At 49.5% G+C, this 26,272-nt stretch overlaps 1 protein-coding gene across 4 annotated transcripts in view; it reads left to right on the top strand.

Moving 5' to 3' along the window:
• Positions 1-26,272, top strand: part of LRRC20 (leucine rich repeat containing 20) — a 92,013-nt gene that overhangs the window by 25,093 nt on the left and 40,648 nt on the right. For all 4 annotated transcript variants that reach the window (XR_006194425.1, XM_042908127.1, XM_042908128.1 and 1 more), the window contains exon 3: positions 15,820-15,969. Coding sequence is in view for 3 of the 4 variants with exons in the window: in XM_042908127.1 (XP_042764061.1) it covers positions 15,820-15,969 (150 nt within the window). In the remaining variant the exon portion in view is untranslated. The remainder of the gene's footprint in view (positions 1-15,819; positions 15,970-26,272) is intronic.

Genomic DNA, 26,272 nt, shown 5'->3' with positions numbered 1-26,272 from the left:
GTACCCGTTAAGCGGTCATTCCCTGTTTTTCCCCTCTCCCCGCCAGCCCCTGACGGTCTACTTCCTGTCTCGATGGATTCGCATATTCTCGACATTTTACAGCAATGGAATGATACAGTATGTGGCCTTTTGTGACTGGTTTCTTTTACGCAGCCTGCCGTTTTCAAGGTTCATCTGTGTCCTATCAGTACTTTGTGCCTTTTTAGGGCCAAGTGATGTTGTGTTGTATGGAGATAGCACATCTTGTCCATCCTTTGCTCCATTGATAGACGTTTGAGCTATTTCTGCTTTCTGGCTACTGCGAATAATGCTGCTGTGAATGTGCACATACAGGTTTTTGCGTGAATTCTTGTTCTCATTTTATTGAAGGGGAAACTGAGGCAGGGGTTAAGTAACTTGCCTGAGATCTCATGGCGGAAAAGACCCAGTAGAGGAAAGCCTCGTTTCGGATCCTGAGGAAGAGTGAGCTCTCAGGCCTCCCCTGCGGCCACCTCTTCCTTTTTAGGTCTCTGGCTCTCGTGGGGCTAGAGCGTGTTCTGATGGTAGGTGTGATGGCTTCCAGCTGGGGGGGGGGGGGCGGGGACCAGAGGTTCAGCCTAGTTCTCCGAGGCGGACACCCTGCGTTCGTGTTATTTCCCACTGGGGAAAGGCTGGGGCTTCTGCAGTCATCGGTGAGGAAGTACCTCTGAGATACGGGTTCCCGTGTGTGCAGCGTCTTGCAGCCCCTGTCCCCTGGTCCCCCTCAGGACCATCTCCACTGACCCAGCGTTCTTAGTACTTGAGGGAAGACGTTCCCATGGGTAGCTGGATGCTAAGGATGTCACTGTCTTTAAATTGAGGATATTAGTAAGAAGTAATGAGTGCTTGTTATAAAAATATCACACAACGCAGAGATCTATAAAGTAGGAAATAAAAGAAACAACTCTCCCAAACCCATAGCCACGTTCAAATTAAATGGTTTGCCCACGTCCCAGAAGATGCCATGCCCGCTTCCCCCTTATCCTGAAGTGCCTTTCTGCTCTTCTCTGGCTACCGGCCAGGGCCCAGCATAAATGCTGTTGTGCTGGAACTTTCTGGACTTCTGCGGTCCTCTGTGATCTCCTCCTCCTGTGACCTTTTCTCTCCAGGGGGCATGACACAGGGAAAGACTAGAGATCAGGAGTTGAACAGCAGCAGAATCCCTGCACCTGAGAGTAGTCTGTGGAGAAGGGGGTTTGTGAAGAGAGAGTAGTGCCAGGCCTCCTTTCTCAAACCTTCCAGAGCTAGTTAGCTTGGTAAACACCGTGCACAGGTAACTGTTAAAATCCCGGCAGATTGTGTGCAGTGGGGCGCCGGTGCCTGTCCTTGATGACTGGTGTGTTTTGCTGGCCCTTGGTGTCCCGCATCTCCCAGCTCTGGACACCAAGTGGCATTTCAGGGACCGGCAGCCGAGTCACGGAGGCCCGGCCGTCTGTGGTTTTGCTTCTTGTTCCAGTATGCCGGCCCCCACCCCTGGCTCCTGAGCATACCTGGAGGTGCTGAGAGTTTGGTCTTCTGGAAGGGGTGCAGGCACAGGTCTACTTTTTCATTTTCGTGTTCCAGAAAAATCTTTTTTTCTCCATCAGCCTCTTGGACGAGAGCCCCATGCCGCACCGGGCCTCTGTTCTTTTTTTTTTTTTTTTTTTAAATTTTTTTTTTTAACGTTTATTTATTTTTGAGACAGGGAGAGACAGAGCATGAACAGGGGAGGATCAGAGAGAAGGAGACACAGAATATGAAGCAGGCTCCAGGCCCTGAGCTGTCAGCACAGAGCCCGACGCGGGGCTAGAACTCACGGACCGCGAGATCATGACCTGAGCCGAAGTCGGCCGCCTAACCGACTGAGCCACCCAGGCGCCCCACCGGGCCTCTGTTCTGATGCCCTCACACGATCCCACGTCTTGTGCTGTTAAACTGAACTCTCTCAGGGCAGGGGAGCTGGACAGCCTGGCTTTGAGTTGTGGTTCTTCTCTTTATGCATTGTGCGTCAGTTTCCATGATGATAAAATGGGGATGAGCATAAGAATACCTATCTCGCGGGTTTTTAAATTAGAGTATGTCAGGTGCTTAGAAAAGTCTCAGGCTTAGGTGCATGGGTACATATGGTACATGGGAAGTACCATATAAGACAAGCTGTGATTAATAGGGCTTTTTGTTTCCAGGACTGTCTTCTGACCATGGTAGGGAGAGTAAGCATAGTATCGTAGTATCGTGTATAGTAATGTGTCGTGGAAAGACCATGAGCTTTGGGGTTGGGTTACTCTGGATTCTAATTCCGGCTCTGTAGTCGTGGGCATGGGTAACCAACTTCAGCAAGCCTCAGTTCTCCCCACTGCAGTGCACATTCTAGCATGTTCTAAGGCAGACAGTTCAGAAACATTTGATTGCAGCTTGCAGCCTGTCCTTTTTGATAGGAGCATTGGCCCAAGAGCCACTGTTTAGTAAAATCGTGGAGCCACAGAATGTCCAGCCCGGCTGAAATGCCCCAAATCTCATAGTTCCAACTCTCCTTTTACAGAGAGGAGACAGGGCCCTTGGAGAAGCTGTTTCTCTCAGACTCCGTGGCTGAAAGCAGAGGGGCTGGGGCGAGAACGGGGGCCTCCTGAGTCTAGCCCATGGCTTCTTCCTCACCAAGGGTTGCCTGTGCCTCTTTCAGAGCTGGAAACATGAACAAGGCCAGAGAGAAGAATGAAGACAGTGGCTGTGTTTTGAAATAGCCTGGTCTAGGGGAAGCAGGAGGCATACAGGGCAAACCTCAGCTCCCTACACAAGCCCCGGACTGGCCAGCTCTCACTAACCGTGAGTGACTGTCACTATTGCTACCACATTGTCCTTAGGGCCAGTAACCGCTGCTGGTGGGAGGCCTAGGCCCTCTGTGCCAGCAATTCTCGGACAGGAGCGGGCATCGGAGTTGGAGGGCTTGTTCAACCACAGGTGGCTGGGACCTGCTCCTGGAGCTTCTGATTCTATAGGTCTGGGCTGGGATCTGAGAATGTGCCTTTCTAACAAGTTCTGGGGTGTTGCTGTTTCCATAGGTCCAGGGATCCCACTCTGAGAACCACTGTGTTGACCTGGCCCTTGCTACTGAGAGTGGTCCTTGGACATGCCTGATAGAAATGCAGAATCCCAGGCCCCATCCCAGACCTGCAGCAACAGCAGCCTTGCCTTAGCAGGTGCCCAGTAGTCTGTGTGCACATCGTGGTTTGAGAGGCAGTGGTATAGTGTGGAGTTCCCCACTGTGGCTGCAGAGTGGAATCACCAGGAGAGCTTTGGAACCCACGGATTCCCAAGCCCCAGCTCATACAAATTAGGTCAGAGTCTCTGGGAGTGAGACTCGCACATAAAGAGTCTATAAAGCTCCCCAGGTGACTCCTGTATCGCCACGTCTGAAAACCACCAGCTAGAATCCACAGTGGCAGCCACGAGGGGTCTCAGGGATGATGGGTTCCAAAGGTGGCATTGGATGCAAACCAAAGGCATGAGAGCGAGCCAAAGCAGCCTGCCTGCGGTCCCACGGCCGATAGTGACACATCCAGGCTCTGGATGTCAGATAATTCTTCTACTAGCTCTTTCAATTCTAAGTCCCCTTAGCACAGTTCATGTAGCTGCGGTGTACCAGTGTCCACAGGAATCCACCAGACCTTGGAAGATCGGTCTGCTCATTGGAAATACAGCCTCCAGTTGTATTTCAGAGCAGCCTTCTGTACTGAGTGAGAGTTCTCTGTTCTAGGCAGGCAGTGTGCGCGGTGGTCAGGGTCACGCACTGAAAGCCGGCCCTGCCACTTACTAGCCAAGACCTGTGGCTCTGCGCCCCAGGCTCTTCCCCTAAAAACAGGGATGGTAATGATAGTGGCCACCATGGAGCTGATTTGGAGATGAAGGGTTAATGTGACAATGCTGAGGTCAATGATTTGCACACAGGAAGCGCTTTATAAATGTTAATTATTATCTCAGTAGCTGGGTGACCTTGGGTAAATCACATGACCTTGACCAATCCAGGCTTTTAACTTCTCTGTGACTCGGTTTCCTCCTCTGTTAAATAGAGGTAAGCAGAGAACTGATCTTACAGGGTGATTATGAGGAGTAGATGAAGTTGTGAATCTAAAGCCATAAGCACAGTTTCCTGCACACGGTTGGCATCAATGAATAGTGGTTCCGGTCGTGTGTTACAGACTAAAACGCTGCGCAGGAGTAAGTTCTGGTTGGGGCAGGCTCTGAGTTGGGCCAGTCCTGACTCTCTAGAGGGAGCATCTAAGGCCATAGGGATTGAAGGCTTCTGGGATATTTTTGCCTGGAGAAAAGCTTATAATGCCCTTTATCCTCCTTCACGTAAAGGATTGTCATGCCAAGGCAGATCGACTATGTGTGATCCAAGAGGACAGAGTAGCAGTTATCATGTAGTTCATGAGAGAACTTTCTGATAGTTAAAACTATTCTGTAGAAGTGAGAGTGAGCTCTCCATCACCAGAGGTATTCAAGGAGAACTTTAAGTCCTCTGGTGGAAACATTAAGAGAATTTCAAGTCTGAGATTAGAAGCTACGTTAGTGTTTCCCAGGTTTGCTTATTGGTAAGAATCATCTGGGAGCATTTATTAAAAACACAGATTCCCTGGGGCACCTGGGTGGTTCAGTCGGTTGAGTGTCCAACTTTGGCTCAGGTCATGAACTTGCAGTTCGTGAGTTTAAGCCCCACATCAGGCTCTGTGCTGATAGCTCAGAGCCTGGAGCCTGGTTCGGATTCTGTGTCTCTCTCTGTTCCTCCCCGGCTTGCACTCTGTCTCTCTGTCTCTCAGAAATAAATAAAGATTTAAAAATAAAGGCGCACACACACACACACACACACACACACACACACACACACACATTCCCTGCTGGTCATCCCAGACGAATTAAGCAGGCTAGTCCAGGACTAGCCCCTCCACATGATTCCTACTGGGAAGTTTGGAAAACATGGGCTAAATGACCTCCAGTCTCCTTCCAACTCTGAGATTCTTTGCAAAAGATTATGGGGAAACACATTCTGGGCGGGAATAGGTCACACTGACCCCAGGTCTCCTCCTGTAGCTTTGGGAGTCCTGCTTCTTGGCCAGGCCACGGAGCCCATGGGCACACCAGCTTGAGTCCCTGACACTTGTTCCTTTGGGCCTGTACCTGGGTTGGCAGGGAGCGCCACCACCCTCTCTGCTCCCTCCCGCCCCCCCCCCACGGGACCTGTCACCAGGCCCTGCTCTCAGCCCAGACTGAGCAGGGGTCAGAATCCTGTGTTTCTGAGAAACAACACGAATTTGTCCCAGCCCTCCTGGCTTCCTGCAGTAGGTTTTGTTTACTTCGATTTTGCTTCTTTTGCCCTGCTTCTGCCTACAGTTACTTTTCCTTGGCATTCATTAGAATTAACAAGATAACCATTAAAGGTTAAACCACAGAAAGACCTGTGCCTTGTGACTAAAAGTTGCTTTATTAATACAAAGCACTGTCCTAATTAGAAGTTTAGGGAGATGCAGTTTGGCCTCCTTGCAATAATAATTACAATTATGAAGATAATTTTGTCCTGTGTTTATTACAGTGCCTTTCTGCAAACTTCCCTAGTCTCTGCTGCAGCTCAGGTGTCAGCACTGGGGGAGGGCACCGGGGAAAGGCATGCTTGAACCCGGCTGCTGTCCAGATGCTGGTGTTGTCTCCTGTTGTTAGTCCCCCTGAGCTCCCGGTTGAGGTCTGTGGGCATGCACTCACCACCAAGTAGCATGAAGTGCTCCTGTGCCAGAGCCTTCCCCTCTGAGGACTCGCCGAGCAAGAGTGAGGCTCCAGGAAGATATAGAACAAGGCAGGGCTCAAAGATGGAGTCCCAGAGAATAAAAGGCCTCTGGGCCTTTGTTCATGCCTTGGCCCACACCTGGGTTGCCTTCCCTCTTTCCTCTCTGGCTCTCATAATCTCTCATCCATTAGCATCCAGCCTGAATCAAGGGTGACCAACTCTCCTGAATGGCCCGGACTGCAGAACGATCCCCCAGGATGCAGGGCTTTCAGTGCCAACATTGGGAATGTTCTGGGCAAACCAGGACAAGTTGGTCACCCTGCTGGAATCTTTGCATTCACATTCTTTGTCCTTCAGTACCTTGCCAAAATGACCTTGGGCAGTTTACTGTCAACACGGGCCTCACTTTCCATCTGTGAGGATAGCTCATGGTTGTTATGAGAATTTAATGAGTTCATATATGAAAAGTGCCTATTACATTTCTGGCACATACTAAACACTCAGTGATGTTAGCTATGTTTGTTCGGTTGAGTTGAGTGAAAATGAGATCTTTGAGATCCCCTGGCCTCCATGTGGTTCACGAATCCTCTGTGCGGTGAGTGCTTGATCACACCCCAGCATGTGGCACTCACTTCCTCACGTGGGAGCCTTTTCTTTACGACTGGTGCACTGTTCCTGTACTGTCAGCTCTGAGGATTCATAGAGAATGGGACCCCCTTCTTGAAGACATCCCATGGCTTCCTGAGGATTACTCACCTGTCTCCAGTCTGGGTCTTCTCTTTCCTGGGTGGGGTACCCCCTCCCTTAGGTGAGACCTGACTCCTAGCCATATGCTTGCTGTGTCCTCTGGGCCAGCTAAGGACGCTTTTCTCTACTGCAGACATGTGTAGCGGGGATAGATGGTGCCCATCCTCTGAATTAGACCTGAGATGAATTTCCTGAGAACAAAAGATGACTGGCCTCTGTCCCCAGAATCACAGGCTCTGAACTACAAAGATCTGTAGGATTTCTTTTAGGGAAGGCCCCGGTTTCCCTTTGAGATGCTCTGCATAGACTCCCCTTTCTTTGGCTCAGCCTACAGGCAGGTACCTAGGTGCTTCTTAACTCAAGGGGGTAGGATAGTAGATTGGTTAGGACCCAGGGCTTCTGGAACAGCCTAACTATCCAAATCTTACTCTCCTGGGGTACCTGGGTGGCTCAGTAGGTTGAACATCCAAGTCTTGATTTAGGCTCAGGTCATGATCTCACGGTTCATGAGATCGATCCCCGTTATCGGGCCCTGCACTGACAGCATGGAGTCTGCTTGGGATTCTCTCTCTCCTCTCCCTCTGCCCCTCCCCACTCACTCTCTCTGTCTCTCTCAAAATAAATAAATAAACTTAAATCTTACTTCCCTTTTAGCTGTATGACCTTGGCCAAGTCACTTAATTGCAGTTTCCTCATGTGTATAGAGAGGAGATAGTTCTTAGAGCCTAGCACGTGTGAAATAGTAAGCGGTACTATCTATGGTTATTGTTAGCCCCACCCCCAAGGAACGAACATGAAGTATATCGCTCCTCGTGCACAGATAGGAAGATGACTGGGCAAGGCTGAGATCTGCTTCAGCACGTCTGGGACCTGGATCTCCGTGTGTTTGTCCCAGGGACCACAGAGAACTGTTCCCGAGATCGTGGGCCTGTCCTCTCAGCAGGGATTAGAGTCCCCATGCAGTGTTAGTGGCTGGTGCTGTGGCCTGGATGGGGCGGGCATGTTTGCACCAGCCACCGGTGGGCAGTTCTGCGGTCAGAGGATGGATGGAACATCCCTGAGAACGAAAAAGATCCTAGGGAAGTCACTAGGTACAGCGCAGAACACTGCCTGGCACACAGTAGGGCTATTTGGGAGAGTAAATGAAAGCAGCAGGTGTGGATATATTCCAGGCCCTTGGCACCCTTCAGATGTGGTGGCCATATGCTTCTGTGACTTTGGCTGGTTGTCCAGAGGAGGCCGCACAGGCCCGTGTTACTTGAATTGGAGACTGGAAAGGGGGCGTGAGGTTGGAATGGTGTGTGGGTAGCCCGGGTGGGAGGAAGGAGGTTGTGGGACTGGACATTTCTGGGCTGATGTACTTGGGGAAGACAGCTGCCATGAGGACCCTTGGAAGTAACTTGAATGACCTTGTGGCTTTATGTTTCTTCCGCATGCATCGTGAACACTCTGTCACCACTGTGGGGAGCGGGGGTGCATTGCACAATTGATTCTCGGTGCCTGAGCCCCAAAAGTTCCATCTCATATCCAGTACAGTTCCATCTCCAATCCAGTAAAATCCAGTACAGAATTTCTTTCTTTTATGGAGCTTTCTTGTTTCTCTTACTGATGAGGAGCTGGCTGCCCTCAGTTTATACTTGAATGTGCCAAGTTTTTTTTTTTTCTAATAAAAGGTATTTTTATAATAAATAAATTTTCTGTTTTAAAAGTAAATTATCACTATATATACTTGAAAAATATTTTTATTTAAATATATAGTGGTACTTTGCTAATTTTAGGTAAAATAAGCAGCAGGACTATAAGTAGTAATAAATTGCTCAAATCCTTTGTCATTGCTGTTGAACATTCTGGTTATTTTCCTTTTGATCTTATTTCCCAGGCATATGTACCTTTTTTTTTTTTTTTTTTTTTTACCTAGTTTTACACGTATTACAGTGCACATATAATTTTTTTTATTCTGCTTTTTAAAATGGTATAACTTGAGGGGCACCTAGGTGGCTCAGTCGGTTAAGTGTCTGACTTCGGCTCAGGTCATGATCTCATGATTTGTGAGATCAAGCCCACATCTGGCTCTGTGCTGACAGTGCGGAGCCTTTTTGGGATTCTCTCTCTCTCTCCACCCCTCCCCCACTCATGCTCTAAATAAACAAATAAATAAATAGCTGGGTTTTTTTTTTGTTTTTTTTTTTTTAATTTTTTTTTTCCCAACGTTTTTTATTTATTTTTGGGACAGAGAGAGACAGAGCATGAACGGGGGAGGGGCAGAGAGAGAGGGAGACACAGAATCGGAAACAGGCTCCAGGCTCCGAGCCATCAGCCCAGAGCCTGACGCGGGGCTCGAACTCACGGACCGCGAGATCGTGACCTGGCTGAAGTCGGACGCTTAACCGACTGCGCCACCCAGGCGCCCCTGTTTTTTTATATGCCATAACTTGAACCATTAAACAAGAAAAACCATGAATGAACATAGGTTGATAATACTATTTAAGAAGCTTGGGGCGCCTGGGTGGCTCAGTCGGTTAGGCGTCTGACTTCGCTCAGGTTATGATCTCTCGGTGTGTGAGTTTGAGCCCTGTGTCAGGCTCTGTGCTGACAGCTCAGAGCCTGGAATCTGCTTACGATTCTGTGCCTCCTTCTCTCTGCCCCTCCCCCACTTGTGCTCTGTCTCTATCAAAAATAAATAAATGTAAAACAAAAATTTTTTTTTAAAAAAGAAGCTCTAGCAACATTTGGGAGGTAGGGGTTGGAATGCAAGAACTCCAAATAGAAAAATAGCAAGAGACGTGAGCAAGCCTTGCCACAAGGGAAATAGAAATGGTTAATTAACCATGAATGATAATCAGTCTCATTATTGAAAGAGTTGATTAAAGCAAGGGATGTCATGTCCCCTGTTCATATTAGCAAAGATTTTTTTTTTAATGATCCATTTACTTATTGGGCAGAATGTGTATTAATTGGCATAAATACTCTGGAAAGCAGTTTGGCAATACATTTCAAAAGCCATAGGTTTATCCGTTTACTAATTATATTCCCCTCGCCCCCCTCACCCCTTGTTAACATCTTATATTCTTTTCTCATCTCTCTCTCTGGTGGTCTTAATTTTTTAAATTGAATTACATTGAGAATTTTACATAATATAACTTTTTTTTAAAAGATAAATAATTTATAGATAGATCATTATCTTTTTAATAAAGACAAATTTATTTAAATAAAGATAAATTTTTTTGAGAGAGAGAGAAAGAGCGTGAGCGGGGAAGGACAGAGACAGAGAGAGAGACACAGAATCCAAAGCAGGCTCCAGACTCTGAGCTGTCAGCACAAAGCCCGATGAGGGGCTCGAACCCAGGAACCATGAGATTATGCATGATTGAAGTCAGATGCTTAACCACTCAACCGGCTGAGCCGGCTGAGCCACCCAGGCGCCTCTAAAGTTTTTTTCATTTATTTACATAATCTCTACACCCAGCGTGGTGGGGCTGAACTCATGACCTTAAGATCAAGAGTCATGTTCTCTTTCGACTGAGCCACCCAGGCGCCCCTAAAGATAAATCTTTATTCTACTTATAGATCCTTTTCACAGTCTGTCTTATTTTTTTAAGTATCCGGGTGTTCTGTATGTTTTATACAGTTAGACTTGTTGATCTTTGTGACTCTTTTATGGCTCCTAGGTTTAGAAAATCATCTCCACTTCAGAGGTTGTATAAATATTAAGTTCTGTTTACTTCTGATTTTTTTGTTGTTTGATTTCAAAAAATATTTCAAGTGTAATTCTCTGTAGAGTTTACTTTGATTCTTAGGTTAATCGAGAGTCTCTATTTTGTTTTCCCAGAACTATTTTTTTTGTAAGTTTTTTTTTTTTTTTACTTTTTAAATTTTTAAATAAATTATTTTTGAGAGAGAGACAGAGTCTGAGTGGGGGAGGAGGCAGAGCGAGAGAGGGAGACACAGAATCCGAAGCAGGCTCCAAGCTCTGAGCTTTCAAAGCACAGAGCTGGACGCAGGGCTCGAACTCATGAACCATGAGATCATGACCTGAACTGAAGCCGGACGCTTAACCGACTGAGCCACCCAGGTGCCCTTCCCAGAACTATTAATTGGTTATTCTGATATGTTATTAATCCTCCCATTCCCCAATTTATTTGTGAGGCCTTCTTTAGCACTTATTAAATCATGACATATTATTTATGGACTACATTTTCTGGACTATTTTCTTTCTATAATCTATTTTTCTTTGTGCTTTATAATTTTATCTAAATTCAAGTTAGTTAACATATAGTGTAATAGTGGTTTCAGGGGTAGAATTTAGTGACTCATCACTTACATAGAACACCCAGTGCTCATCCCAACAAGTGTCCTCATCAGTGCCCATCACCCTAAATTTAGCCCATGCCCCCAGCTACCTCCCCTCCAGCAACCCTCAGTTTGTCCTCTGTATTTAAGAGTCTCTTATGGTTTGCCTCCCTCTCTGTTTTTATCTTATTTTTCCTTCCTTTCCCCTCTGTTCATCTGTTGTGTTTCTTAAATTCCACATATGAGTGAAATCATATGGTATTTTGTCTTTCTCTGACTAACTTATTTCACTTAGCATAATACATTCTAGTTCCATCCACATTGTTGCAAATGGCAAGATTTCATTTAAAAAAATTTTTTTAATGTTTATTTATTTTTGAGAGAAAGAGAGCACAATCTGGGGAGGGACAGAGAGAGAGGGAGACACAGAATCCGAAACAGGCTTCAGGCTCTGAGCTGTCAACACAGAGCCTGATGTGGGGTCCAAACCCACGAACCACAAGGTCATGACCTGAGCTGAAGTTGAATGCTTAACTGACTGAGCCACCCAGGCACCCCTCATTCTTTTTCTTTTTTAATGTTTATTTTTTGAGAGAGAGAGAGAGAGAGAGAGAGAGAGAAAAGCAGAGGGAGAGGGGGACAGAGGATCCAAAACCGGCTCTGTGCTGACAGCACTGGGCCCGTTGTGGGACTCAAACTCATGAACTGTGAGATCATGACCTGAGCCGAAGTTGGACTCTCAACAAACTGAGCCACCCAGATACCCCAAGATTTCATTCTTTTTCATCAAATATTCCATTGTGTGTGTGTGTGTATACACACAAATATATATGTATACACATGTATATATGTATATGTATATGTGTATATACACACACACATACATACATACATACCACCTTTATTCATCATTTGATGGATATTTGGGCTCTTTTCATATTTGGCTATTGTCGATAGCACTCCTATAAACATCAGGGTATATGCGTCTCTTCGAATCAGCATTTTTGTATCCTTTGGTTAAATACCTAGCAGTGCGATTGCTGGGTCATAGGGTAGTCTACTTTTAACCTTTTGAGGAACCTCCATATGGTTTCCCAGAGTGGCTGCACCAGTTTGCATTCCCACCAGCAGTGCAAAAGAGATCCTCTTTCTCCGCATCCTTGCCAACACCTGTTGTCGCCTGAGTTGTTCATGTTAGCCATTCTGACAGGTGTGAGGTGGTATCTCATTGTGGTTTTGGTTTGTGTTTCCCTGATGAGGAGTGATGTTGAGCATCTTTTCATGCGTCTGCTAGCCATCTGGATATCTTCTTTGGAAAAGTGTCTATTTGTGTCTTCTGCCCATTTCTTCACTGAGTTGTTTGTTTTTTGGGTATTGAGTTTGAGAAGTTCTTTATAGATTTTGGATATTAACCCTTTATCTGATATGTTATTTGCAAGTATCATCTCCCATTTTGGTTGCCTTTTAGTTTTGTTGATTGTTTCCTTTGCTTTTTATCTTGATGAGGTCCCAATCGTTAATTTTTGCTTTTGTTTCCCTTGCCTCTGGAGACAAGCGTGAGAAGTTTCTGCAGTCGAGGTCACAGAAGTTGTTGCCTGTTTTCTCCTCTAGGATTTTGATGGCTTCCTGTCTTATGTTTAGGTCTTTTGTCCATTTTGAGTTTATTTTTGTGTATGGTGTAGGGAGGTTGTTGTCCCCTGTTTAATTATTGTAGCCTTATAATACTGGTTACGCTCTATCTTCTTCTTTTTTAGGGAGAACTTGCTTGCTTATTCCCCTAGATGAAATTTAAACCATTTCAAAAAATGGTTTTGGATTAAAAAAAAATTTTTTTTGATGTTTATTTATTCTTGAGAGAGAGAGAGAAAGAACATGAGTGAGGGAGGGGCAGAGAGAGAGAGGGAGACACAGAATCCGAAGCAGGCTCTAGGCTCCGAGCTCTCAACACAGAGCCCAATGCGGGTCTCGAACTCACAAGCCATGAGATCATGACCTGAGCTGATGTCAGATGCTTAACCAACTGAGCCACCCAGGCACCCCAAAAAGTGGTTTTGGATTTTAAAGTTAAAAAAACTTTATGACTTTTGAGCAGGAATTACATGAAACAATCTATAACCTGATTTCTGGAAAAAAATCTCATTTCAGTTGTTGGTCGTTAACGAGCATGTTCTGTATCTTCACATACAAATCTATTTTTAAAGATACCTTTGTGAACTTTTCTACTTTTATTAATATTGGTCAGATACATTTTCCATTCTGATTATCTCTATATATTCTATATTATTATTGCTATTTGAAATAGGATCCTTAAAAATTATATTTTATTGCTGGCATATGGGAATATTACTGAATCTTGTGCTTTTATTTTGATGAGCCATTTCGCTGAGACTTTTTTTCATTTGCATAGTTTGTCAGAGGCCTACTTTGGTTTTTGGAGGTTATGCGGCCATTTCATGTGCACATGATAATCGTTCTGTTTCCAGTGTTTATGTTTTCTGTTTCTTTGGCCAGAACTTCCAAGACCATATTCAGGGATACTGGTGTGGGAAGGCGTCCTTACTTTGCTCTTCTTTTTAAAGGGAAAGCCTCTGCCGTTTTCCTTGATGTTGCCTCTAGCTTGAATGAGATCTGTCGCTTTTACCCAAAGGGGCTGTTGGATTTACAGGCACAACAAAGACTCCTTTCTAGCCCTTTGCGCATCTGGCACGAAGCACTAGGGTACTCATTGTTTGGAAGTGTTTGCCCTTTCTGGAATCCCCAGCTTGCCCTAAACTTTGAGCCTACAGAGCCAGTCCATTTCCAGACCTTGGTCTCCCTGGACAGAAAGCCTGACTTGTGGGGATTCATTCCTCCCTGCCAGGACCTCTCACTCTCTTCTGCCAGCCCTACCAGCTGATGTAAGGGCCGGCACCTGACACTGGATGGCGGCAGGGCTAGAGGCACCTGGCACAGCCCTGGACCAGGGGAAGCAGTAAAGGCACTTCTTACCAGGATGCCCTGCAGAGGACTCCTGCAGATCCTCAGCCATCTGGACTTCTGCCCTTACCCCACCTGTCTCCTTTCTTTTCTCAGACCAGCTCAGTGAGGTCACCAGTACCCCTGCCTTGCCCTCCGAGCCTGCTGGGCACTGCTGGCCCTGTGCTCTGGAGGCCTTCCTGGTCCAGTGGGAAAGCAGACACAAAGAGAGAGGTTAACACAGTCAGGATGAAGAGGTCCCATTCGTGCTCTGTGAGACTCAGAGGCTGGAGCAACTAACTGTTTAGAGCAGTCAGAGAAGGCTTCTTAGAGGAGGTGACATTTGAGCTGCTCTTAGAGCGAGAGTAGAGAGACTGTGAGGCAGATGAGGGAGAAGGGCTTCAATTATGATTATTTTGATAGACTTCGCATTATTGTTGCTGTTCAGAATGGGCTCTTTAAAAACTATATTTTATTGCTGGCATGTAGGAATATTAGTTGAATTTTGCATATTTATTTTGGAGCAATCTTTAGAGCCTCAGGGGCCTGGGGGTGTCTGGCCTCTTTGGGGACAAGACAGGAGTTTGCAGAGACATGGGACAGTGCTGTGTGAGTTGGGTGGTGCTCCTGGGGTTCAGAGGTGGGAGGGCGATCCCCAGTCACGGGGGTGATCCGGGCAGATTTCCAAAGAGGTGGGATGGGGGCTGGCCTTGAAGCCTAGAGAGGATTTGGCTAGAGGAAGGGGAGGGTAGACTGGAGGAGGTGCAGAGAAGCAGCATCCTCACTGTGCACCTGCCTGCTACTATGTCACCACACTTAGTACTTTTTATACTTAATTTTCCTGACAGGTCTGCCAGGTAGATGACAAGACCCCTGTTCCACAGATGAGGAAACTGGGGCTCAGGGAATTTAAGTGACTTAGGTGAGCTGGAGAGCCTAATTTCTGAGCTTCCATGCTTTCAGTGCCTCCCTTTTTAAAATGTAGGTACCTAAAAAATTGCTTTATTGGGAAAGAACTCACACACCATACAATTCACCCATTTAAAGGGTACAATTCAGCGGCTTTTGTATATCCACAGAGTTGTGCAGCTGTCATTACAGTCCAGTTTTAGAACCCCCAGCCCTAGGTTGCCCCCCCCCACCCCAGGACCCCCAGCCCTGGGCAACCACTGCCCTCCTTTCCGTGTCTATACACTAGCCTGTTCCAGATCGTTCATGTAAATGGCCTCATCAAGCGTGTGATCGTTTGTGACTGCTTCTTTCACTTAGAGTAACGTTTTCAAGGTTTACCCACGCCATAGCATATATTGGTACTTCGTGACTTTTTATTGCCAAACAATATTCTTGTTTCTGGATAATGCCACATTTTGCTTATCCATTCATCTGTTGATGGACATTTGGGTTGTGTGCGCTTTGGGTGCACTTGGTGAATAATGCTGCCGCGAGTGTTCCCGTGCGACGTGTTTTGTGTGGACATATGTTTTCATTTCTCTCTGGTGTAGACCTAGGAGCGGAATGGCTGGCTGGGCCGTGTGGTGACTACAGGTTTTACCATTTGGGAAACTGCCAGACTGTTCTCCACAGCGACTTCCCGGCTGCCTCTTGTGCATGCTTGCCTTCAGAGTGACAGGGCTGGGGAGAAGGTCAGACCACAAAGTCTGTGTGAGTCGCCTGTTTTCAAAGAAGATTGTCGGAAAGTAGTGTGAAGACTGCAGCTTCACTGTGGAGTCTTTGGTGATTCCAGAAGGAGGATTCTGCAGGAGCTCAAGGACGCTGCCACAAGTGCTGGTCGTGAGCTGCTCCTTCTGCTCATAGGCCATGCCACTAGACAAGGTGTTGAATAGACCCAAAGGTTCGGGGTGCCGGAGAGGGACAAGTGCGACCCGTGGTGATGAAGGCTCTCGGAAGAGGGAGGGCAGGGCTTCGGGGCTGGCACAGGGGAGACGAGTGAGAGGAAAGGAGTTGGGGAGGAAAGGCAGGGTCGGGGCCTTGTGGTTCAGGGCAAGTCCCTGAGCAGCTGTGGCCAACTGTCCTCTGTCTTTGTTCTTTGGCTGCAGATCTGGCCGAGTGCAAGCTGGTTGCTTTCCCCATTGGCATCTACAAGGTCCTGCGGAATGTCACTGACCAGATCCAGCTCATCACGCTGGCCAACAACAAGCTCAAGTCCCTCACCAGCAAGTTTATGACCACGTTCTGTCAGCTCCGAGGTAGGCCCCGGTCCGCCAGACAGGAAATCATTCCCCAGGGGAGGCTTCGAGGATGGACCTGTGTCCTGCCTGCAGCCTGGAAGTCTCTAAGTGTCACTCCTCCCTCTCGCTGGCTGTGAATCAGACTGACCGATGGTCAAGGGTGTGGGCCCAGCGGGGTGTTTGGGGTCCTGAGACCCACAAGTAGTTATTTCTCAGTAGACCTGAACGAGCCCCCGTCCTCCTCCCCAGCCTAGCACTGCTTTCCCGGTTCAGGAGTGACAGATGCCGGGGATGTTGGTGTTTCCTCTGCTGGGCCCACACAGGGCCGTGGACAAGGGTGCCTGGCAGGATGACGGGCAGGGGGCCAGCAGGTGGGCATAGTAGAGTCTCTTGAAACGGCTCCTCCGGGTGGGCCCGCAGGATGCAGTGGCCACTGCAGTGCCGCACCCCCCCTCCCCCATCCTTCTGTGAGAGTCCGCTGCTGCTCAGTGAGCCGTGGGGTGGGAGAACCAGGGAGGGCACAGGAGGCATAGGAGAGGTGATTCCCACCTTCTGGAATTCTATCTGACAGGGGCATGAAAAAGGTCCAAGGGCCCGGTTAGAGAAATCCATATGTCAGATGCTGGTGGAGCGGGAGGGACATGAGCAAAAGCGTACCTCCCACGGCTGATTTCAGGCCTCCTAGAAGAGGTGGGGGCATCGGGCAGAGGCAAGAGGGAGGCGTGAACTGGCAAACAGGTCCCAGGGACAGAAGGCAGCTTGTAGAATGCTCAGCAGCCAGCTATAGGCAGGACATGGATAGGCCACCGGCTGGGTGGGAGGGGGGCGTCCTGGGGCAGGACTTGGTTCCCCGGAGGCACTGTGGGTGCTTTTCACCAGGCTGTCCCGTCCTTCATTTTCTGGTGGCCACTTCTCTGCGCACATGAGATGGGCCCTCACGGCCAGCAGGCCCCATCGGCCGCAGTGGTCAGCCCTGGCAGAAATTAGACTCATCTGAGGAACTTTTCTACAAACACAGTTGCCTTGGCTCTACCCCCAGCCCAGTTGAATCAGAATGTCTGAGTATGGGCCTGGGCCTTGTACACATCTTTTAAAACCTACAGCAGTCATTCTGAAGTGGCAGCAGCCAAGGTTGAGGCCATGGGTCAGGGGTTATACATGCCAATGCCTGAGAGACTAGCGTGCGAGTACTAAATGTCGTGGTTTGAGTGGTGGGGACCGTGGGAGACGTACCCCTCTCCTCTCTGCCAGGTATGCCATGAGGATGTTGGGGTTTTGTCAGTAGAAGCTAGAAATAATGGGTTTTGTGTGAATTTTTACCAGGTGTTCTATAACATGGAAGCCAATAAAACACCCTTGCACAGTAGATTTAGCCCATGGGCCATCAGTTGGAAGAATCTCCCATAATATATGAGATCTGTCTCTGCCATCTCATTTCATGGATGGAAAAGGAAGGCCAGGGAGACTGAGGCTTATCGGGGATCTCGGAGCAGCACCCCCACGTCGTCCACCTTGCAGGCCAGGGCTGCCTCTCCAGGCCTCCCGCATTAGCCCAAGGGTCCCCTGGAGATGTTTGCTTTGCGGAGGAGGGTGGAAAGATCGAAAATGGGTGGTGGGGGTTGACTGGGACCTCCAGGAAGGGCAATCAGGAAGGGTGCTTCCTTTGGGTAAGAGGAGAGTTCATTTGTGCTTTCCTTCCTTGAACCTTCCCCGGAGCACCGCCATATTCCAGACCTGTGTCTGGAGGCTGGGAGACAAAGACTGGCAGACCAGCTCCCTCCCGGAAGGAGCCCAGGGTCACAGAACAGACTTGTCAACCACACCAAGTCCTATGATGTGGACAACATGCTGGGAACAATGGGAAGAAAACCTAATTCTTCCGGCGAGTGGTGTGGGCAGTGGGTGGGCCTGGAAACAAGGGATTTCAAAGGACTTGACACTGGGCATTGCCTTGTGAGATGAATAAATAAGCCCTCTCCAGGGGGCACAGCGACACATGCCAGAGAAATGCGCTAGAACCCATTGTGTTTGTGGCTTAGCTGCGGAAATATATTTATCATAAAATACCCTTCTGGTCAGAAGTCTGTGGAAGGATGCAGTTTGAACCCCCTCTGTGCGGCTGGCAGCTGCTGACTCCCCCACACCACCCTGGATTACAAAGGAAAAGCTGCGATGTGCCCAGTAATTGGGTTTCACAAAGGTGGTGGCGCTGGTGACCAGGGGCAGGGAGGGGCTGGAGCCGAGAGTGGCACCTGGCTGCTGGCTCCTGGCTCCTGAAGAGATGCTCCCAGCCCCAGCCTTTATTATAGGTTCTCTTTTAAATAGAAAAGCCCCCTCCTTTTATGTGTGAAGAGGAAACTTGAATAGGCTCTGCTGAACTTCTCCCAGGCCTGCTGGCTTCCCCTTCCCTGTTCGTGGCTCTTGACAGAGAAGGCGGGCTCTCTTGGTGCCAGGGAGAAAGGCATCCGCTTCCTCCCTCCCTGCCACACTGTCTCCTGTGGGAGCCCCGGGGAGTGTCTTCTGCTGGGCTCGTGGCCTCCTCGGGTTTGCGTCCCCTTGACACCCTTCACCCATTTTATAGAAGGAAAAAGCCAGTGGCACAGATGGAATCTACGCAAAGGGCAGGTGCGCCCTGTGGAGTGGCGGGTTTCATTGTCGGACTCTGGCTCTTCTGTCCCCTCTTCTCCTGCGTGCCTGTCTCCCCACTTCCTCCTCTCATTCAAGTCATTCTGCTCCCGGACTGTGCCCGGGGTCTTCCAGGCCCCGGGTGTGCGAGAGACACCTGTGGAAATCCACAAAGAGCCCCCGGATGAGAAGCACAGGCTGTTTACTCCGAGCTGGCTCCCGCAGGGGAGTGAGCAGCTGGCGGGCGGCATCGAGGAGAGACTCAAAGGCAGCGGAGGGGCGGGAAAGCTTTGTAGAGGATAAAAGGCGAAGCTGGAGGCAGGCCAGCTTGCAGGGGGCATCCTACGTGACTGGTTAGGGTGCATTTTGGCTTTCCGGAGTTAGCCCTAAGTTGGAAATTGGAATAAAAATCAGAGACATTGTCAGTAGTCAAGTCCCGGCTGTTTGGGGCCAGTTGTTAACGGGAGTGTTACAGGGCTTCCTGGACCGTCAGAAGAGATGGCAGTCTGACTCCCTGCAAGTCGGACCTGGAGCAGACTGGCCTCCTCGGCTGGTTACCGTGGCTAGTGGGTTGGCTCTCTGGGCAGGGTGCTGCAGGCTGTGGGCCACGGTTCTGTTTTTATGTTCGGTCTGGCCGTTGTCTGCGTGTATATTCAGTTGCTCACAGCCCGTCTTTCAACTCGGCTCAGCAGTTCCTCAGGAGCACCTGTCGTGGCCCGGCTGGGGGCATGAGCAGGTGAGCGGTGGCCCGGGGGTCCAGACGCACTGGGCGCTGAGCCCTCGCGGCTCCACACGGAGGGCTTTACACGTGTCATCTCAGTTACCCCCTCCTGACACCCGCCATTTAGGATGGGGTGAGACAACAGAGACCTAGACGTGGTTCTTGGGGAGCTCCCAGGCTCTCGGGGCAGGTGGGCGTGTGAGTGGACAGCCACCTCAATGTGTGGGGGGTGACACAGCAGACATTTCCTTGAAGCCTGGCGTGCCAGGGGGCACAAGTCTATTCTGCTTTGGGTGGGTGGGTGGGTGTGTCGGTCTGCTAGGGTCGCCACAACAGAGCACTGCGGCATGGGTCGGGGGGGTGGCTTACATTTACTTCTCACAGTTCTGGGAGCTGCATGTCAGACACCAAGGTGTTGGAAGGTTTGGCTTCTTCTGAGGCCTGTCTCCTCAGCTTGCCAGTGGCTGATTTCTCACTGTGTCCCCACGTGGCCTGCCTGTGGACACGTATTCCTGGGGTCTCTCTGTGTATCCTGACTTCCTCTTGTAAGGACACCAAGCAGATTGGATTAGGGGCACCCTAACGGCCTCATTTGAACTTGGGCACCTCTTAAAAGTCCTCACCTGCAAACACAGCCACACTGGGAGGTACCAGGAACTGGGACTTCTGCATAGGAATTTGGGAGGCAGGGGGAGACATCACTCAGCCCAAAATACTGGGGAGTCGGAAGCCTCCAGAGGAAACAGCTTGGAGGGGCCATTGGACAGAAGGAAAAGGGGGAGTTCCCAAGGCCTCCTTTAGGAAGATGGGAGGTATGTTTGGGAAATGGACTAAAATAAAAACAGTACCACATGGGACATTACAGAGCAGAGGATATGGCGTGTCATTGGCAACTGGTCTGAGCAAGTGAGTGGTCCTCAGAGAGTCCGTCAAGGAGGAGCCGGGGCAAGTGACCCCAAAGCAGGGGGAGACAGGGGCTGGGGGGGGTGTCTCCCTCTGTTTCCCGCTTTGCCTCGGCCCACTGGCTTACTTTTCTTTTTGCTAATGGCACTGAGTGGATGAAGGACGAGAGAAGAAGGCATCCAGAACTATTTGGGGAGAGCAGGGCAGACACTGAAGCCTTGCAGTGGTCAGTTAGGCGCTTTGGTTTTAGTCTGGGATCAGGCAGATCTCCTCTGTTGGGCACACATCTGGTTCCCCCTGCATAGCCCACCACTGGGATAGCGGGGCCTGGGAGGGTCCTTCTCACCTGAGTCATTCACAGGGGGCAGCTCCCCGTTGCTGACGATCAAGAGTTCCTACCTGATACCAAGGCGGTGATCAGTTTGTGGCCTTTTACATCAGTTTTTGCCATCAGTCTTCAAGGATGTCTGTCCCCTGGGGTTTCCTGGCCGAGCTCCGTGGGGCCAAGGCCAAGACTGTGTGCACGCTGTGGGCAGTGGGTCAGCCCTCCCTAGCAGAGAATTAAAAGAATCCCAAGTATTATGGGCTTTAGCATTCCTTAGGCTAGAGTCCCAGAGATAGGATTACCAAGGCCAGTGTTTCCAGGCTGTCGGTCTATACTATGAGGTCATCAAGCCCTGATGTCACCCTGAGCCTGGGGCCCGCCAGGTGAGGAGCCTTGTGGTCAGGCTGAACCAGGACCCACAAGATGAGAGGCTGGGCTGTTGGATGTTCAAAGCATAGACGCCCAGTTCTGGGGCGTGATGTTTTCTGTTTCCCTCTGGGTCCACTCTCCATGCTGATCCTACCCTCTCTCACCCTCTGGCTGTGGTCAGGTGGGGCCAGTGGGGAGCCCCCCAGGAGGTCAGGGGAAGAGAGAGAAGAAGCTCAGTGAATTTATTCCCCTGGCACCGTGAGGTCCATCTCGGGCTGGCTGTGCCCCTTGTCCCAAGGTCACTTCTCTCGAGCTAGTGTTTACGTGACTGTCCTCCCAGGTTGCCTCTGGCTGGTGACAGCTCCCTGCTTCTAACCCGGGGTTCCTGCACAACCCCTCGAGGTTTCCCTACCGCTTCCTATACCTTTGTAAACAGTTCATTGCAAATAAAGCCTCCTTGATTATCCTGAGTTGAGTGTTTCATCTGTTTCTGGTTGGGGCCCTGATGGATGCTCTTTGCCACTTATTAGCTCTGTCACCACAGGCAGGTTGTCTAACTATTCTTTGCCTCAGTTTCCCCCGTGGTATTGTAGACTCATACTAGTAAAGCCTTCACCTCGTAGGGATCCCGTGAAGATTGAATGAGTTAGTGCATGCACAGCCCTGGGAGCCGCTGCGTCCCCAGCATTATCCAACACAGTCTTTGTACACGGCCGTAGGTGTTCAAAACTACACACGGAATGGGCGAACGAATGACTTCTCACCGCACGGTCGGTCGGCAGAAGAGTGACCCCCCACAGATGTCCACGTCCTAGTTCTTGCCACCTGTGATTATATTACCTCACACGGCAAAAGAGGCTTTGCAGATGTGAATAAGTTGAGATCCCTGACATGGATTAAGTGGGAGGTGGGTGGATGTCCTTGTAGGGTCTTCATGAGAAGGCAGGAGGGCTAGAGAAGATGTGATGGTAGACACGGCCACTGGAGTGATGTGGCCACAAGCTTCTAGAAGCCGTTTCCGGCTTCGGTCAAGGCACGGACTCTCCCCCTAGAGCCTGCAGACGGTACATACCTCCCCGGCTTGGTTTTAGTCCTCTGAGACCATCTTGGCCTTCTGACCGCCAGCGCCGTAAGATGATACACTCGTGTTGTTTAAAGCCACCAAGTTGGGGGCAATTTGTTACAGCAGCAGTAGGAAACTGATACACAGCCAGAAGAGTTGGGAGGGGGGCTTCTGCCTCAGTGTCCCCACTTTGCTTGCTTACTCTGCTCTCCCACTTGACCTCACTGTGGAGCCAGGGCTGGTGCCCCAAAGGGGAAACCTTCTCCAAAGAGCCACCATGCCCGCCTTCCTCGGCTGCCCCGTTTCCCTCGGCGCCTCCAGCTTTTGGTCCCTCCTGTGGCACGCAGGCTAAAGGCGGGCGGGGCTCAAAACGACGCTCCGTGGGTCTTGTTCAGACCCCGAGCGGGAGCCACTACCCCCACCGCTGTGAAAGAGGAGGCTGAACAGTCCCGGTGGGGTGGAACCTGAGGCCTGCTTCCCTGTCCAGCGAAGCCCGGGCCTGGGACACTGGTGAGACGTGGCCGGCTCTCCTTAGAACATCCAGGCAAGTGTGTGCTGCTCCAAGGGTACTGCTGGCGGCAGAAGAGCTGTTTCTTGGCTCTATTAACTGCACGTCAAACCACCTTACCATCTATTGGTTTAAAACAACAGTGTGCTATTTCCTCCAGCTCTGTGGGTCGGCTGGTCTCTGCTGGCGGTTCTGCTGGGGTCCCTCATCCTCCAGGGCCTCGCTCCCCGGGGCCTCTAACCTGCTTGGACTTCTTCACAGTGGCTGGGCTCCCAAGAGGAAGTGGCTGGTGCCGAGCTTGATGCCTGAACTTGGACGTCTCCTGAACGTCATTTCTGCTGTATTCTATTCATCAGAGCGCTCGCAGGGCCAGCCCAGAATCCAGAGGTGGGAACGAGTCTCTGCCTTGTGACGGGAGTTGCCCCAAAGTCTCAGCCCAAAAGGCCTACAGCCCTCTGTGGATGGCTTCTGTGGTTTGTTAGCCAGACCTCTGATGGATGGCACTTCTGTCATTCTTTATGCGCTCAGCTATTTGTGGCCGCTCTTTGGCAGCCACTTTGCTAAGAGCTGTGAGGAACTACCAGACCCTGGCATTTCCAAGCTGTGTGACCTTAGGCAAATTATCGAACCACTTTGAGCTTTCATTTTCTCATCCTAAAAGGGACATAATAGTAATACATCGTGGAAAGTGTGTAAATCTCATAGGCTGTTAATTTGTTCACTTCATTTGTAAATCCTTATAAACCAAACTGTGTCCTTTTTCCTGGAAGGTGACAATAAATAAATAAAATAAGTTCCCTTTGGAGGGGTCTTAGAGGCACCCTGGAGAGCTATTCCTGCCACACAAGCAGGAGAACGTCTCTATCCTGCACCTCGCCAACCCCCGGAAGCCAGCAGACCCAGGACTCGTGTACGTACCTGGGGCCCTGGGACATCTGCAGCTCAGCATAGGCTCTGATGCCTCAGTCCCGCAGGGCCCCAGCAAACATGTCCCGCTCCCCGTGTGACAGGGGGCTTTGTCATTCCCCTTCATTTCCCTGTTCCGAGCCCTCCTTCGCTCCTGGCTCTGAGATTTAAGAGTTTCCATCCCTCCTCTGCCCTTCTTACCCACTTCTCGTACGTTTCTCTAGTTGGTATAAAACTCCAAGGCTTCATTTGAGGTTCCTGCTATTTGTTTCGAACGGGCAACGGATGCACACAGTATGGTATTCCAAGGCTCAGAGAGGGAAATAGCGAAACAGAAGTCTGCCTGTTCCTCCCATCCCCAGATATCCATTTCCTGTACCCAGAGGCACCTGCTCTTACCAGTTCTAGAGAGGCTCCGTGCCAGTGTGAACACGCCAGTGTGAACACACGTGTATTTAATGTCGGTAGCACTTACAGGATGAGGTCAGTAGTGTTATCAGCTCTTTGTTTCAGATGAGGAACCCTGAGGCAAGAAAGGGTTTAATTAAATAACTTGCCCGAGGCCACGCCACGAGGACAAAGGGTCAGATCTGCGGGTCCACATCCAGAGCTCCTCTGTGAAGCTCCTTTGTAGGGTGTGTGAACTGTTTTGCGATTTGTGTTTATCTCCTAGCAACGTATGTTAGAAAGTGGTCCATGTCAGTACAATGAGAGTCCCCTTATTCTTTGCACGAGGCAGATGGTTAGCACTTCGTCTTAGTTATTTCCAGACCTGGTTAGATGAGTTTTCTCATCCCTTCCTTCCTTCCATCCACGTAGATGTGGCTTTTGGAAACTTGGCTCTTGTCTCTTCGCCCCTCTGCCCACTGTGGACAGCAGCTGTCTGTGCTGAGCATGGACCAATTGAAGGTCACCTACTGCCTCACTCCAGGAGCTGACTGCCCTACGGGGGGGCCCTCATAGGCAGCAAGCTACATGATTGCTCACTGACGCAGGGTCACAGCCACGGTGCTGGCTGATCCTCAGTGGGCAGGTATTTTTGGAGCTGGCACCTTCCCTCCCTGCCCGGCTACGTAATTACTACAGGCCAGCCTCATCTGTCCTTTAATGGAACCAGCAGGCTTCCTCTGTCTGCTGGGGTCAGTCCTAGGCCTCTGAGTCACCCTTGGCAACTGTCCAAGATACGGATGATACGGAAGTAATAAGAAAAACTTGGGGAAGGAGAGGTCCATTAAACAGACACCGGAAACCACAATTTACTAAGGATAACAAATAAGGGAATGTCACGATGGGCTGTTCTCAGGCTGTGGACAGTCTTGGGAGCCGGATGGAATAAGGTCTTCTCCCAGGGCCCCTGTCCATTCTGGGAGCCCAGGTTGTTTGGCTCTGAACCCTGATGTAAGAGAGCAGAAAGAAGCATGTGGAGTCCCATTAACGCAGCCCCCTGGGACCAGAGGACCTCCGCCCTCTCTGTCCAAGAGAGAGGCTGGCGGGGCCTGGGCATTGTTGTGACACGGCCACGAAAAAGAGTATATCGTGGCCCCAGGGCTGAGAAGCAAAGCCAGCTTGGCTGCAGGTACGATTTCTTTTTGAAGCTTAGCCTACCAGCCAATCAGGTGGCTGGGGCTCTCATCCACACTTCTGTTCTCCCTTTGAAGTGGAGATGGCAGAGAAAACCTCAAGTGCCAAGGGTAGGGTGACATAAAGTCCCGGGAGTTCAACAGGACTGGGACTTTAGGTGTGGTGGATTCGATCCCAAGAAACCTGTTTTCTTAGTCCTCCCATGGTGACGGGGGCCTGGAAGCTGTTCCACGGTTTGGTCTCCACTCAAAAGCTACCGAGTCTATTATGAACAGTATTGCACTCATAAATTTGACATAAATTCTCTAGGCCCAGGTGATTGCACTGGAGAATTCTATCAAACTTTTAAACAAGAATTAACATCAGTTTTACATAGTCTCTGCCAGAAAATAGAAGAGAGGGGCATGCTCTCCAACCCATGCTATGAAGCCAGCAGTGCCTTGATGCCAAATTTAGATAAAGACGGTACGAAAAGAAAACTATAGGCCAACGTGTCTCATGAGCTAAGACACAAAATTTTTTAGCAAACAATTAGTGATCAAATACAGCAACATACAAAAGAATTGTATGCCGTGACCAAGTGGGGTTTACTCATTTTTCCAGAGGTACAAGTTTGGCTCAACATTTGAAAACCCAGTCAGTGTTCCCCATCCTATCAAAAGCTAACAAAGGAGAATCCTGTGATTCTCTCTGTTGACAAAAAGGAAGCACTTGACCAACTAGGCAAACAAGAGAAGTACCTCAAGGTGGTAAAGAACATCTGTAAACGTCCTATAGCTGACATCAGACTTACCGATGAAGCGTTTGTTTCCCTGTAAGTTTGAGAACAAGGCAAGGATGTCTGCCCTCATCCTGAAAGTTTCAACTACTGCAGCAAGATGGGAAAAAGAAATAAAAGTATAGATTGGAAGCGAAGAAATAAAACCGCCCCTGTTTGCAGACGGCATGATTGCCGCATAGAAAACTCCTCGAAATCTACAAAAACGAAACCCTCCTAGGACTCGTAAACGCGTTCGGCAAGTTCCCAGGGATACAAAGTCCACACGAAACGCGCACACGTTTTCCCAAAATGCTTTCCGTGGCTTCCTGTCTCACGAAGAGTCAACCCACTATCTTCCCGGGGTCTCAGACCCTGCCTAACCTGGTTGCAGCCTCACGTCTACCACTTTTCTCCCTGCACTCCGCACTCTGGGCACACTGACCCCTTTTCTGTTCCTCAGATGTGTCAAGTTCTTTCCTACCTTGGGGCCTTTGTACTTGTTATTCCTGATAGCTTTCCCCTGGACTCTTCACACACTAGTTCCTTCTCATTCTTCATTC

The sequence above is a fragment of the Panthera leo genome, chromosome D2, assembly GCF_018350215.1.
Source record: "Panthera leo isolate Ple1 chromosome D2, P.leo_Ple1_pat1.1, whole genome shotgun sequence".
Lineage (NCBI taxonomy): Eukaryota > Metazoa > Chordata > Mammalia > Carnivora > Felidae > Panthera > Panthera leo.
The sequence above is the reverse complement of the archived record's forward strand: the minus strand, read 5'-3'. Positions and strand labels throughout refer to the sequence as shown.